The 16877-nt window shown below is 37.1% G+C and overlaps 1 protein-coding gene across 1 annotated transcript in view; it reads left to right on the top strand.

The window, feature by feature from the left end:
- The window catches only part of SAMSN1 (SAM domain, SH3 domain and nuclear localization signals 1), a 132932-nt gene that overhangs the window by 35998 nt on the left and 80057 nt on the right, over positions 1-16877 (top strand). The window contains exons 4-5 of the mRNA XM_065913579.1: positions 2102-2228; positions 3695-4047. Coding sequence (XP_065769651.1) covers positions 2102-2228; positions 3695-4047 — 480 coding nt within the window. The remainder of the gene's footprint in view (positions 1-2101; positions 2229-3694; positions 4048-16877) is intronic.

Below are 16877 nucleotides of genomic sequence, written 5' to 3'. Positions count from 1 at the left end.
AAAGCTTTGTTAGAGTATGAACAAAATAATGAGGGGTCTGTTTGGTTGAACATGGACCTCACTCATTTGAATTTAGACACTATTCAAATGCTTCCATTTCTCCTAGGCACAATTGTTAACATAAAATTCAGTTACCATGGTATCTAACATTTTCCCCCAAATCAAGTGAAAGTCTTTTTCACAAAGAAGGAGGAGAGAGAAGTTTATTTTTGATGCCAGTGTTTCAGTGGAGGCATTAGGCTCTGTCTGTGAGAGGACCAGGTTGCCGTAAGAAAATAAGTACAACAAACAAAAATACTGCGCTCAGTGGTTCTGCAATGCCAGCTCATTACTCCAGCTCATTTCTGGAAGGGACTAAGGATTAGAAAATGCCTCTTCCTGAGTTGTAGGAGACCTATAAAACCAAATGGGCTTCCCTGGTGGCTCAGCGCTAAAGAATCTGCCTGCAAGGAGGGAGGCAAGAGATGGTGCTTCCATCCCTGGGTCAGGAACATCTCCTGGAGGAGGGCATGGCAACCAACTCCAGTATCCTTGCCTGGAGAATCCCATGGACAAAGGAATCTGGCAGGCTACAGTCCATAGGGTCACCAAGAGTCGGACAAAAAACTGACATAGCAGCCGAAGCATAAAACTGAGCAACTCAGAAAGTACTGAAAAGTAATACTAGGGAAAATAATATAAAGGAAAAATAGCAACAGAAACTGTGGTGAGCTGAGCATGACCTTTGGGAAAAGAAGAAAGATTTTGCATATCTAAGAAAATCTCCTCACAGTCCTCTCTGAAAGATTAAGATGATTCAGTGTTTTTTTTTTTCATTTACTTATTGCAAATAAGTATGGCTTTCTCTGACAAAATATCACGGTTCTTACTTAGGTACTATTATGTAGAGACAGAACATCAAGTTTATGTTGGTTGTTCAAAGTCATTCTTAAAGATCAAGAATAAGAACTAAATTTAATAATTGGAAATATTTGCATACGAGAGATCTGTTTCTTCCAAACATTTCTTTGGGCTTATAGTCTGTGTCAAAGGATGGGAAGCACTGTTTATAAATGTGTCTCATCCAAACATTAATGAGGAAGCAAATCATTCGCCTTTTGAAAATTGCAGAATCTATTTGGATGTCATTTATCACCTGTCCGATGGAAAGAAATGAGGCAGAAGCAGGCAGAGAAATATTTCTGAATCCTGAGTTTTCTGGATGAAAAAGATGTATTCCTCTATGTATTACTTCTTATCTTGCTAATACAGCAGAATACAACTATTTTACCCACTAGTATAGCATTCAGCACATAAAGTATTAATTGCCAAAATATTTTGAAGTCTTTAAGAGAGCAGTATCTTAAAAATAATAAGTAAAATCAGTGTAAATACAAATTAATCAACATTAAACTAGTGAAAAATATCCGTGCATCTTCCAAAACACTTTGTCTTTAAAGCAATGTTAATTCTTTTATACATTTTTCCCACAATAAGTGAATGACATTTATATGCTAAAACATCATATAGAATATGATGCCTGTTTTTGTTTTTCTCATTGTGTATCTTCTAGAAAGCAAGAGGCTATTTTTTTAAAGTATATTATTTGAAAATACTTTACTAGAAGTTAAATGCTGCTTTACCAGAAATTTCTAAGGAAAAAATGAAGAAAATTTGAATAATGCTCCTTTTTTTTTTTTTTTTTTTTTGAACACCATCAGCCTATTCCAACATATGCGAATAGCACCTTTCAATTTCTGGTTCCATCTATGTTATGCTACAAAAGGCTTGTTCTTTTCCATCATTTAACATTGAGCAGGGGTACCTCCTTTATAGATGGCTCTGGATTCAATCCATTTTGCTACATTTTCAAGTAAAAAGAAAAGAAATGGTAAAAAATAATAATAATAATAAAGTTCTGCTTTATTATGACTGGCCAGCTATAATGAACTTTACAAATTTGAACCCCCAAAATGTGGCGTGCTTTCAAGATATTGCTTCAATTGTCTCAGGCTACAGGTTAAGGTCACATTATGAATTTCCCTACATTTATGATCTCGACACGTTTTATATTTAATTTTTTGTGGAGGTTTTTCTTTACCCTGAGCTATGTTTGTGCTAGACCGTAAAATCAGGTGATGACCCAGTGGAATCCATAGGGACATTAAAGAGATTGCAGAAACTGGTTTGGACCAAGAAAGGAAGGGTGCCCAGTCTGAATGAGATGAAACCTACATCAGTAAACCTCGGTAAGTAAGAACTTAATGATCTCATTATTTACCTACTTTATACATCATATCAGTGTATATGTGTTCATCTAATCTCCCGATTTCTTTCCCCAAGCCCCGCCTTCCCCCTTGGAGTCCATACATTTATTCTCATCATCTGTGTCTATTTCTGCTTTTTAATGAATGGGAAGGAAGTCCAAAAGGGAGAAGATATGTGTATATGTATGTCTGATTCACTTTGCTATAAAATAGAAACTAACATAACATTGTAAAGCAACTATAGTCCAATAAAAATAACTTAAAAACCTCAATGAGCTGATAAAAATGTCTTGAGGATGAATTCAGATAGTATATATTAATGAAAAACATTTTGATTAGGCCTTAAAATAATTATTAAATATTGAGGGCTCTCTTTATTGCCAAGTTATTTGTGAAACAAATATTCTCACACTGTTCCTGAATTTCACTTTGTATCTATGCCACTCCATTTCTCTTCTTCAGAACCAGACTCATGGGTAGAGTAAGAGAAAGCTATGGGTAAAGCTCAGCAAGATAATAAGGACCAGCATTGTCCACTCTTTGCATTGCTTGACCTCATAAAACAGTACAATTCAGTTTTGATGTGAATGCCACTGGCAGGTCATGCAACTTTGATTTTCATTTATTTATTTACAAGAATGCCCTATTAATCATAATCTTGTGTTTACACTCGCTAAACATTTGAACTTAAATAGAATCAATGAATAGTGCAATTTACTAAGGGTTATATATGTTTCTATTCCCTATAAATTTTAATACATTACCAAAAATTTCATCACACCTTACAGTACATGTAAATATAGGTCTCACTGATCAACTTTATAGGATCAAAGATATGCCGTCCTCTGTTTTCTCAGTCTTGTTCTCTCTTTTCCAAAATATTTCACTATGAGACACACATCATGCATAAATAGCTTTGCAGATTGATATTAAATTAGAGAATTTTAGGTTATCAAGAGAACTTCAGAAAATCTCTACTGAGATTTCATTTCTTTTAATTAAAACAAAAATCTGATTTGCTTCTTTATATGTCTTCTTGTATGTGTGCCTTCAAACAATTTAAAAAAAATACTTAAGAATAAAAACACACCATATCATGCTTATAATATATGAGGATTTTTTTTTAATTTGTAATTTTTCTAAAGTATCTTTCAGTACACTATTTCCACATGGATTCTAGTCAAACTGGCTTTAATCTTTATACACAACTTCCAAAAAAAGTTAGGTAAATCTGTTTTTATAAAACAAATCACTTAATATACCAAAGACATACTCTTTAAAGAAATGCTAATTTAAAATTATTTTGTAAAATTGTATGACTTTCTGGTTTAACCCGTAATGTTCATTCATTACTATTATATAAAGGGAATTATAATAGTCATAATTTCTACATGTGCAAAATTATTAGACAGACTTACCTCTTTAACTTATTTTTCTTTATCATTCAGGAGATGAAGATGAAACATTGATTTCCTGTATGAAATTAGCCAAAAGCCAAGAAAGGAAAGTTAATAATGTTAACACAAGGGGGAAGGAAGGAATGGAAATTAGATTGGATTCTATTTCTGCATCACTGGTTAGACCCAGTGCTTCAGCTGGATGCAGCTTGGCAGAAATGCTATCCCAGAATGAAGGTGAAGTTCAGAAGTGGAACAACTGGAAACCTTTTCCAGAAAACCCGTTGTGGACATATGTTGATTTTCAGATTGACCAGATTGGACTGTGGGACAATTGTTTCCACTGCACTCACCAACCCCGTCTCAAGTCTTCTTGTACAGATATGGATCTCCCACATTCATGGGTAAGTTCGTAAAATGACGGAAATGTATCATCTTATATGAATCTTGGTACTAGCAGGAAAGAAACAGATAACAAAGGTGCTAATCAGTCAAATTTACCAGTCTCTGGAAAGTTAGCAGAGTTAGAGCTGTCTTTCCAAAAAGAATGCAACTCTAGTGACTTCTGCTGTTATGTTGCTACTGCATATATTCCTTTGTGTTCAAATAAACTACTGCATAGCTCAAACAGTAAAGAATCTGCCGGCAATGCTAGAGAACCAGGTTTGATCCCTGGGTCTGGAAGATCCCCCTTTAGAAGGGCATGGCAACCCACTCTAGTATTCTTGCCTCAAGAATTCCATGGACAGAGAAGTCTGGCAGATTACAGTCCATGAAGATGCAAAGAGTTGGACATCACTGAGCGACTAACACAAAGTTTTCCAGAGATTTCTTTTTAACCAAAAGAAGATAACGGATGTTGATTCAGATCAAGATGTTGTGTGCTGAACTGCCTAAATTATTGTTGTTGTGTTGAAGTTTCACTGATAATTAATACATGAAAGTGTTAGTCGCTCAGTGGCTCAGATGGTAAAGAATCCCACTAATTTAAATGAGCATTTTCTTTGGGCCTGCTATTCTCATAAGCACATCACATGCATTATTTCATTTAAATCTCACAACCTTAAAATGTAGGGAGTGATATTCTAATTTTAATTCTTTCCTGTTTTACAATTGAGAAAGATGAGGTACAAAAAAGTAACAGGTACAATGTCACAGATCTAACAATTTGTGAAGCCAAAATCTAGAACCTCCACAGTCCTATATTAAGGATCCTGATTTCAGCTAATATATTATAGCGTTTCCCACATACTAAACTAATGGTGTACGGCACACAAGAAAAAGTAATGATCTGGAGTTAGACAAATCTGGGCTTGAATTCAAGTTCTGCTACTTGGGCAAATTATTGAAACCTTTTAAGCTTAATATTCTCAATTGTAAAATGGAAGGTGCTCAGTAGTTCAGTCATGTCTGACTCTTCATGATCCCATAGACTGTAGCCCCCCAGGCTCTCCTGTCTATGGAATGTTCCAGGCAAGAATACTAGAGTGGGTTGCCATGCCCTACTCCAGGGGGGTAATAGAGAAACTAAAATTATATAGCACAGATATTCTAAGATTTAAGAGTGTTAATTTTTTTTCCCCAGATAAGTTACTCATCTGCCTGGTATAGTCCTCTTTCCTTTAAAACCATCATCCTAACCCATAAGACTTAGATCAAATACTTTGTCCTCTAGAAAACTTGCCTGGGTCATACCAGATAGAAGCAATCTTTTTCCTTTGAACTTCCAGATCACTTAAGGGTATTCTTCTTTCATTGTACAGGCATTAAATCTACATGAGCATCCCAATATTAGACATTGGGGACACAGAGCCAAATAATACATGCATTGGCCCTATCTTCATGGAGCTTATCACACTCCTTCCTATAGCAGGATGAGTTGGGCATTAGTTTACTTGCTATAAATAATTTATGTTTAAATTCTCCCTAGTCTCTAGAATGTCGCTGTTTGCAACTCTTTGAGACCCCATCGACTGTAGCCTGCCAGGCTCCTCTGTCCATGGAATGTTCCAGGCAAGAAAACTAGAATGGGTTGCCCTTTCCTACTTCAGGGGGTAATAGAGAAACTAAAATTATGTAGTTTCAATCATGTTCAACTCTACGACCCTATGTCTATACGTAGCCCATCAGGCTCCTCTGTCCACGGGACTCCCCAGGCAAGAATACTAGAGTGGGCTGCCATTTCCTTCTTAGGGGATCTGCCTAACTCGGGGATAGAACCTGTGTCTCCTGCATTGGCAGGTGATTCTTTACCACCGAGTCACCAGGGAAGCAGAATGTCATGGGCACTCAAATATTTGAGTAACATTTGCAGACTAAATGAATAGAAGTTTTAGAAACCAATAGACTTTGTTACCATAGATCTATAGAAAAAATCACTTCTTCATTGTCTAACTGATCTATTTTAATGCAGTCATTGTTGTTGTTCAGTTGCTAACTTGTGTCTGACTCTCTGTGACTCCGTGGACTGCAGCATGCCAAGCTTGCCTATCCTTACTGTATCCCAGGGTTTGCTCAAATGCGTGTCTGTTGAGTTGGTGATGCTATTCAGAGGATAGTGGCTATCCTCTGCCACTCTCTTCTCCTTTTGCCTTCTATCTTTCCCAGCATCAGGTCATCTCCAGTAAGTCAGCTCTTTGCCTCAGGTGGCCAAAATATTGGAGTTTCAACTTCAGCATCAGTCTTTTCAATGAATATTCAGGGTTGATTTCCTTTAGGATAGACTGACTTGATCTTGCAGTCCAGGAGACTCTCAAGAGTCTTCTTCAGCACCACAATTTGAAAGCATCATATATAAACTCTATTGTCATGTGTATGTATGAGTGTTTGTGGATGTGTGTCTTGGTTTAGGTGTGTATGCATAGTAATGTTTTTCTTTTTTACTTAGGTAATTTTGTCTATTTTAGTACATAGCTAAATGATTAAGTAAATAAGTTTTATCTATAGAAAGTCAAACCTATCTGCAGAATGCTCAGAGATTCAGATGGTAATGTTCAGCATTTGTAACAGGAAAACCTCAGTGGACTTGGACAGAGGGTTCAAGAACATGTTAGAGTTAAATTGGTTTGGTAACTTTAATGAGACCACTTGCACTCAGGGATTTGAGACATAGAGTAAAAGAAGTTGAATGAGGGCAAAGTATTATTTTTATATTTTACATATATATTCTATAATAATAGCAAGTAAAACTATCTAGTTTCATTATAACATATCTGATATTTTTCTGTAATAATTGCAGGGCTTTTATTTGGGTAACACTTACTTTCATTCTAGGCAAGATACAGAAGGCAGATAGCGTTGAGGAAAAAGTCTTCTCAAATGAGTGTTGCTATCAATGACAGGTAGTCAGCAGTGACCAGATTTTTTTTCTAAATGTACCAACATATGCAGATATGTTGGAGCAAGGCCTAAACCCCACACTTTGGGAGAAATAAAACTAATCCACAAATTAGTTTCTTGATCTCAGAGATCTCAACAATAATGGATTCCTGTATCTTTGATCTCATCATTGTATCAGTTTTGAGGCAGCCTGAAATTGACTTGTCTTCATTGACTGTATTCAGACAGTCCTCATTCTTCCAGATACATTTCCCTGCTAACCAACTTCAGGCTCAAACTCTCAAATCTAGTTCTTCTAGAGCTGGGTGTAATGCCAACTCTGACACCACTAGCAGAGTGAGATTGGGCAAACTCCTTACCCTCTTTAATGAAAAAATTTCAATTCTGTATTGGTTTCAGATCCTACTCATTTCTTTTTCTCTGCATGACTTTTTGCATACTGAAAGCACTCATTTGTAAAACAAGGTTATCAAGGTCTACTACACAAGGGATGTTGGGACGATTAAATGAAATAGTGTCAGGACTCTGTCAATAGCAAGTGATATTTACACCCAAATCAGAATCCAGAGCTTGTGCTGGGCTTGGAAAGTAGCAACATTTTACTCAGTTGAAATACCATAAACAACCTGAATCCAAACAAGGAAATGTATTCTTTGTGAATGACTCTTCACAAAAGTCAAGAGGTCAATGAGACATACAGATATTTAATGTGTGGTTTAGTTGTTTGTAAGGTCTATGGGATCTGAGGAGTAGGGAGAGAGATGTGATTATAGAATTGCTATAAACTGAGAAAGACAAAAGATGAGATTTATGAAAGCAGATACACCACAAGAGAAATGTGAAAGGAAAGCTACATATGGATGCCAGTCTTTTCTAATATCCGTGATGAGTGGTGTTGAGAGGGAATTCAGATGCATCTTAAGAAAGATAACAATGAAAGCAACCAAAAATAATATTGAAACCAAGTGTTTACAATCAGCTTACAAGAAGAGTGATTGAAGAGTACTTATGAAATGCTGCATGCTAAAAACTTGAAACATAACAAAAGATAGTGAGCCGTAGGCTTGGTAGGAATAAGGATAAGAAAGAATAAAGCTTGCATGTTGTAAAGGCAATGAGGTCTTCCTTTAATCCAATATTTTAAAAAATAATACAATAGCAGCTAATATATTTTTCCAAATCTGGGATTATTTTCTCAGATTTTTGAGAATAAACAGTTTTTCAGATTAAGAAATGGAAGTAATCTTGACATGAAAAAGAGGAACAGATACCGTTTTTCCCTTTAAGTGTTTAAAATGTTTTGAAATCTATTATATAAAAATAGTGTGACATATTTAAAAATGATAATAACAAACGTTTTCAGAAGGAGGAAAGTGAAAGGCCTCAGAGAATACAACAGAAACCCACACACAGAAGAATCGAAATGTAGTGTAGAGAGAAAAATGATAATGAGAAACAAAATTTCATGGAGGTCAAAGAAAAATGAGTGAAGTTTATATACAAAATCTCAAGGTGAGAACATAAACAAATCTCTACTTCATGTATCTTTATATATGTTAGAAGAGAAGGAGAAGAGTGAAGCTACAAGGTCTTATTGGAGTATTACATGAATCCTTCAAAATTGCACCAAAAGAGAGTGTGGAGAGTAGAAGATTTCTTTTTTCTTTTTTTCTTTTCATATCTTTACTTTTATTTTTTATTTTTTCATTTATTTTTACTAAACTGTTTCAGTGAGAGGATCAGAATGTGTGCTAATGTTAACCTGGAAGTAAAGGAACACAGATTTTACATGCATCTTCTCATTCAAATAGGGTGTACTGGGTGCTCTAATTATTGACCTGCGAAAATGTTCTTGGGTTATATAGCCCCACCGCTAAGTGATTTCAGAGTTTCAGTACTGCCCCTCCAAAACTACTGATCTATGGCAGAAGAGCTATCTGTGCCTATCTTCTTTTGTCTTCCTAGTCTCAGCCTTGGCAATCTCTCTGTCTCTCTGATGTTGGCCTACCTCTTTCAATCAACATGACACATCATTACCAGATTAATCTACCAGGTTAATTGCCTTGACTAATCTACCTGATTAATGCTACCTGGATAATGATTCTGAAGCTCAAACCTAATAATATTACTGCTCCCCTTACAAACCTTTAAGTGTCTCCTCAACACCTACAGGGTCAAAAGCAAACTCATTGATCTAATCTGCCTTCTAACTAGATCCTCACAGGTCTCCTTCACACACACATATACACACACACACTTCTATTAGCAAAGTGATACTATCATTTTGACAAGTCCAGATTTTTCCCTATCTTTATCACTTTATTTATATTGTTTTTCAAATTTGTATCTTCTTTTCTTTTCTATTTGATGAGTAGTATGGAAGTTTAAAAAATATATATGGTCAAGTAAGAATTCATAGTGTACACTTTGAAGGAAAAAATGTGTAAAAAGGAATGAGGATTGAGGGAACCAGTAAAAAGAGAATAAGGAGAAGCATGGTTTAGGAAAAAAGAAAAAATAATTTCATAGGTTCTATTATTTTCTCTGTACATTAGTGATGCTAGACTCCTGACAAAAAGTCTCTGTGGTCCCACTGATGAGGGCATTAATATTTTTACAGGTTTAGTGTATGATATACCAAGATGACTGCTCCCATGTCCACCCAGAGGAAGACAGGCTCTGAGCCATCAATGCATAATTCCTCATAGTTTAATGCCCTTGTGTCCAACTCTAACAGTAGAAGCTGTTTGTTAGAACAGCTTTAAACTTTTACCTGTTTACCTTGGAATTCTCGTGGTATGGGAAGAGAACAGGTTTTAATTAATAGATTTGGACAACATGCGAAAAGGAAGGCAGAGTGAATGATAATCTGGACTGAGAAACTCAAAAGGAAAAATAGGAAAATGGGATAGAAAAGTACCAGAAGATATTTATACCTACTACACTTTGTGCTGAAATTAATTAACTTAAGAATCAAGATAATAAAAATAATGTTAAGGCCCTAAATGAACAAGAAAAAATAATTAATGATGAGTATTTTATGTGACAAATGTTTAATTATAGCCAATATAATTTTTGAGGGAAGGAGAATTAATATTTACCCAAGAGAAGAATTTGAAAAACAGAAGATGCTGCAACAGTTTATTCATTCATTCATTTATTCATTCATCCATGTATTCACTGATTTAACTATTTAATTCATATCAAGTGCCCGCTAAGCCACTTAGGCTCTAAATGTATGTGTGTGTCGAGGGGGAAATCTACCATTTCATATCTGTAATGAGAGTTTGAAAGTAAAAGTGAAAGCTGCTCAGTTGTGTCTGACTCTTTGAGACCCCATGGAATAGCCCCAGAATTCTCTAGGCCAGGATAATGGAGTGGGTAGACTTTCCATTCTCCAGGGGATCTTCACAAATTAGGGATCGAACCCAGGTCTCCCGCATTGCAGGTGGATTCTTTACCAGCTGAGCCACGAAGGAAGCTCATTGAGAATTTATAGGGTCTTATTTTAAAAAAGTAAAAAAGAAAAACAAATAATCACAATTCTTTGGATAAAAATTCACAAAGATGGGAAACATATCATACTAACTGTACATAAAATAATCCTGGAAAAGATCCGGCCAGATGTATAAGCACATTTACATGAAAAAAGAGAGTTTATAGAAGAAACACTTAAATTATGAGATATTATAATAGTGCAAGATATCAGATTTATGGAAATTATTTAGGCTGAATTTGAAGAGAGTAAATTGTAAATGTTTATGAAATGTTTAAATGTCTTTTGTAATAAAATCCTGTATAATGAATACAAAAATAAAATGAGAAAATGTAATGGCTCTATAAGTGTAAAATCATATTCTAAAAGTCCAGGATAACTAGAGGTATCACTAAACTAGACTTTTGAATCTGAGCAATGTAGAATGTAAACAAATCTAATTATTTGGGTTGGTGTTTGGCTTTTCTCAATTTTACAAACCTTCTGAATATCAGTGAAAACAACAGATCTGTGTCAGTCCTAGAACTGTTATAGAAACCAAGAATCTCTCTTTTTCATGAATGGCCTTAAGGGTTTGCCTCACTTTTCTCTGTTTTGTTGTTGCTGTTGTTGTTTTTCCTTTGTGCTTGTTTATTCAAGTGCATCAAATTAAGGAGAAAGTTGAATTGGTACACCCCATAATAAAATATCTCTAAGGTCATCATAAAATGTTTGTAATTTACAGTCTCTCTTATGATAATGATATAGGATCCATGATAATTAATTATAATTACATTTTGGCTTCTACAATCAAGATGAAATTTGTTTCTCTGGATTCTCAAATAGACAAAGGAGGAAAACAAATATCAGTCTGAAGGGGGGACCCACTTATGTTCATTGACCACGGGAGACCTCAACTTCCTCCTTCCTGAGAGTTTAACTCTTCTGCTTGTTTCAGCAGAATAAAGCCAATCTAAAGCTGGACCTTGACCCTTACAAAGAGAGAGATCTAAATGTTAGGGCATTTTATATAATGAGCCTTGGAGAATGTCCCAACTATTGGTAGAATTTCTTCTGTGCCAGAGAAACAAGCTCATAATTCAAATACTGCTAAGCAAGCTAAAGACCATGTCATATTTTGAGTGGACAGCCAGGTATGTCAGAAGCGATGTTGTACATCAAAGGAGCACAGGTTTGAGCCAGGAAAGTCAGTTATGAGCTCACTACTTACTGGCATCTCTCTGGATCAGGCTGCTTAATCTCCATGGTCTTATGCATCTTCATCTTTAGAAAGATGGCTATTAATGATCTTAAAGGCTCTTCTCTATCTTCAGTATTTGGGTTATGAGGGGACACCAAGAAAGGTATATCCCATGTGCAGAAAGAGATTAATACAAAAAGATTTTCCTTCAGCTTTTTCAAATTAGCTCTCTTTTCACTTTTCAGATGACCATTGTTGACGTTATTTCTATGATTTTTTTTTTACATAAGCTATTTTAGGTTTCGGTTTTTATTGCTCTCTGTTTTCCTGACCAACTGCACTTCCTTTGTCCTGGGTACTTCCTCATATTCTGAACTAGCAACCGTGTGTGTGAATACAGACTTTTCTTGAGTTACAGCCAGGTTCCTCTGATCGTGAAAACTTCTTCATGAACCAAAATGTCTATTTTCTATTCTCAGGAACTAAGAAGGCTTCTGTCACTCAAGAAGAACTATTTCTTAAAATCCTTTTGAGTGCCATTTCAAAGGACAAAATCCTGCTTTGACAAATGGGTGGGTGAAGTTTAAATAGGATTGTGGGGGGTGCAGAAGAGCAGGGGGCTTTGTGGTATGGAGAGTTCTGGGCTGAAATGAGACAGCCTCTTCTGCCACCATCACCCATCTCACACACACACACACTAGGTGCCACCTTTCAGATCTTGTTCTGATCATGTGTTGTTGTTCAGTCACTAAGTTGTGTCTGACTCTTTGCAACCCCATGGACTGCAGCACGCCAGGCTTCCCTGTCCTTCACTATCTCCCAGAGTTTGCTCAGAAGCATGCCCATTGAGTCAGTGATGCTATCCAACCATCTCATCCTCTGACACCCTCTTCTCCTCCTGCCCCCAATCTCTTCCAGCATCAGGGTCTTTTCTAATGAGTTGGTTCTTTGCATCAGGTGGCCAAAGTAGATATGTCTGATCATGTAGACATGTCTATATAATGACAACCATAGTCTGTTGACTTAGCATTTGACTCTATTTCAAGTGTTTTATATGTGTTATCTTTGTGTTATGACGCAGTTAGGTGGTATTACTACTCCCATTTTAATGGTAAAAGAGATTAAATCATTTATGTAATGTAGCAGTAGCATGCAGAACTAGATTTTAAGTCCAAATCTGTAAGAGTCTGAAGTTTTCCTGCAAAACTCATGGCTTTGTAACTTTCGAGCTTAGGCTAGTAGTGTATCTAGACTTCCTCATCTGTAAAAAATGAAGATGTTAGTTCCTAACTTGCAGTATAAAATGAAATGATATAAAATACACTGAAATGATGCAATGTAAATGAAATGATGTAAAATGAATTGAGTCAACATAGGGGCCTAATTGCTTAAATAAATTTCCTGTTTTTGAGATGCAATATAACTTTTCTCACATTCCATTTTTTTGAAAGTACTTTCTAGGGAAAGTACTTATTTATTTGGGCTGTGCAGGAGGAGAAGGGGACGACAGAGGATGAGATGGTTGGATGGCATCACTGACTGGATGGACATGAGATTGAGTAGACTCCGGGAGTTGGTGATGGACAGGGAGGCCTGGCGTGCTGCGATTCATGGGGTTGCAAAGAGTTGGACACGACTGAGCGACTGAGCTGAACTGAACTGAGGTCCTCATTGTTGTGCACGAGCTTTCACTAGCTGTGTAAGTGGGAGCTCCTCTTCCCGGCGGTGCTCAGGTTTCCCATTGTGGCGGCTTCTCTTGCAGCTCATGGGCTCCAGGCGTCCGAGCTCAGCAGTCGTGGCTCCCAGGCTCCAGAACCTGGACTCAGTAGTTGTGGCACGTGGGCTCAGCTGCCTGCCAGCGTCTGGAATCTTAGTTCCCTGAACAGGGATAGAACGTGTATCCTCTGCATTGTCAGATTCTTAACCACTGGACCACCAGGGAAGTCCCTCACATACACTAGCCTTGTTACTAAGAAAAAACATTCTTTCATCCTAGAAATGGAGAGATTGAGACACATGAAGATTCAGTGAATTTCCTGGGTGTCCCATGGCAGATGATGGCAGAGGTGGTATCGCCTAACTCTCCTAACTCTCAATCCAGGCTTTTCCTATCACTAAGCTGTCTTTAAATTGTTAAGCAGAAATAAAAAATAAACATGGTGGCAAAGAGGAGCTGTACATGGTAGAAACTACAAGTCTTGGAGCCAAATAAACCTGGTTTTAAACTGTGGCATCACTGCTTACCGTTCTTGTGATTGCTAAATTACTTGATATCCCTGAGTTTCAGTTTTTTATCCAGATAGACACAATGAAGATTTTTTTGCAGAGTTCTTATAAAGAACTAGATATAGAGTATTTAACTATACCTGACACACAGTTGGAACTTAATGAAGAAGAGCTACTCTTTCTAGGGACAATTACTACTCTTTAATTATAATACAGATTATAATTATGCATTTATAATTATTTCCTTTTCATTCAGTGAAAAGCATTATGTTTATGATACATCAGTTCTTGCTCTGGGCTGCAGGGCCACAAAATGACCAAGACACATACCTGATGGAGTTTCTCCAGCAGTGAAGTCGCTCAGTCGTGTCTGACTCTTTGTGATCCCATGGACTGTAACCTACCAGGCTCCCCTGTCTGTGGGATTTTCCAGGCAAGAGTACTGGAGTGGGTTGCCATTTCCTTCTCCAGGGAATCTTCCCGACCCAGCGATCGAACCGGGGTCTCCCACATTGCAGGCAGACGCTTTACCGTCTGAGCAACCAGGAGTGATGGCTGATGTTGGAGTCTCTCCATTAGTAATTCTCAGCAATTTCATATCATATGCGATAATATTACAGAAAATGCACATTTACTAATTTTCACTAATTTTTAAGATTTGTAAATATAGCTTGCCCAGTTTTCTCCCTATAGATAAAAAAGCCAGAATTGCCTAGCTCCGGTAGGGTAAGACCACTGTTTATAGCTCCCCAGAAGTACGTGACCCCAGGCTTGTGAATCTCTGAGACATGCAGACAAAAAGGAAGTGGGACTCAGGGTACACGTACTGGGCTCTGCATGGCCCTTTTCTGACTCCCCAGACTATCACTGCATCAGCATATCAGCAGCATCTTACAGATGTAAAATCATTTTAGCTTTTTAAAACTCCTTTCATATATTTTTCCATAATCATATCACTTATGCATGTCCTATTTTATTTTAGAGTCAGAATATAACTCTCAGGCATAACACACCTTTTTCCTACGAGAATGAAAAATGATGGAAAGAAATTCATGTCCCCTGTCTTTCCTGGGAAGTTGTAAAGCAACTGGTTGAATTAACTCTTAAAACCCTTATGAATATTCAGTGTAAGATCTTTATGCATCTCATGGTTCCTAGTTATTAAATACAACCACATTGATGAATAATTAGATTAGAAATACAGCCTATTTGCCTTCATCTCAAGCTCAACCCAAACGGAAGCCCTCATCTCACCAATTGAAAGAGATTTTCAGCCAGGGCACAAAATAGCTTAAAGTCAGGAACTCATTTATTTATTCACTCAACAGTTTGTTTTGAAATATTTACAGTGTGCCTGATAAGGAAGATAAAATGTTGAGCAGAACAAACATTGCAATCCTCATAGTCCAATGAGAGACAAAAATAGAAGTAACCACACAAATAAAAACAATAACTTTGATGAAATCTGTGAGTGCCACAGGACTCTATGGAAAGCCTATAATAGGTAAATCTGATCTGGGCAAGGAGTCAGGAAACACTCTCAGGAATGAGGATGTTTGAGCTTCAATCTGATGTCAAAAGCAGGAGTGAAGTAGTCAAAAAGAGGCTAGTTATGAGAGTTAGAGGCTAGAATGAGAGTTAGCATGACCGGGAGAGAAAGCAAGGAGATGAAGTGCAAGGCAATTCTGAAGCACTGAGGAAGGACCGGACCCCTTAGGGCCTCATAAGTTATGCAGAATTTTGTTGTCCATCTCCTGAAAGCAATGGGAAGCTATGCAAGGAATGTTTTAAGCTAATGGTTTGGGGTTTTTGTCTGTTTCTTGTTTATTTGTTGAGGTATGAGATATATGCTTAAGTGTCTGTTTTGACAAGATTGCTTTCCATACAGTAATGAAATAGACTGGAAGGGAGAAATCGATGCCAGAAGATGGTGCCTTGAACTTTAATGGGTAGAAAGAAGAGATGAACAGTTCTGAGGCTCGCAGACTCATGTCTCCAGAGTACACATTTCTCCAAAGGAAAGAAATGCCAGTTTTGAAAGTCATCTTTTGTGATGCAAACAGAAAATCCCCTTTCGCTTTAGGACAGATGGTCACAGATGACAGTGGGGAAGGGATCCAGTGACGTCACCGCACCTTCCAAATCTCTCTTTTCATTTTTAAAACTTAGAAACCCATAACCACCACAATGCCTTAATGGAATCATTACCAGTGGATGAGGAAATGTCATCCATTTGCCTCCTTTGACTCCAGTTGGACACAGGCCATTGTTTCTACAAAGAGTGGCTTGAAGCCATGTAAGGTTTCAAGAGAAATTGGCCTTTCAGAGGGGCATAGGAATAGATAATGCATATTGCCACCGTAAAATCTCTAATGAATATTAAGGGTGGCTTTCATTTGTGGTGATTGAAATGAACTCATAAATTCTCTCTCTAGGATGCGGGAATTTTTTTCCTCCCTGTGGAGAGATTTAATGGATTTGTGGCATTCTGAATGATTTGGCAAGAAATCAGAGGTACCTGCGCACTCACCCGCAAAGGGCACTTCGTTTCTTGCCTAGGATAGTCACCACCACAAAATATTTTCTGTAGGAACCCAGAATGATTGATGCAACCTACCGTAAGTCATGACAATGTGTCAACTCAAAAACTGGAAAAAAAAAGTGGTTAAAGACACCGCAGCTTTAAAAACAAATTTGACTTTCAGAGAAGGGTTATTTCCTTTTAGAAAAAAAAAAGTGAGACCTGCCACCTGCAAGAAATTTAGATCAGTTGTTTGTGGCGAGGGACATCATATTTTGAGAAAAACAGCACTCCTACTGCTCTCTGTATGGAGTAGATTAAACTGTTCCTACACAGTGATAAATACATCGCAAAGAGCTGTAACAGGAATACAGTAAGTTGTAACAGTTAATGGTACAACTTCCAGTTAGAACAATATTCTTAGGATTTCTCTTGCCAGTCCCAATTTTATGTGTGCTATTTTTTGATAAAT

Source organism: Muntiacus reevesi, chromosome 21 (assembly GCF_963930625.1).
Source record: "Muntiacus reevesi chromosome 21, mMunRee1.1, whole genome shotgun sequence".
In the NCBI taxonomy this organism is placed as follows: domain Eukaryota; kingdom Metazoa; phylum Chordata; class Mammalia; order Artiodactyla; family Cervidae; genus Muntiacus; species Muntiacus reevesi.
This window is presented reverse-complemented; position numbering and strand designations above follow the sequence as displayed.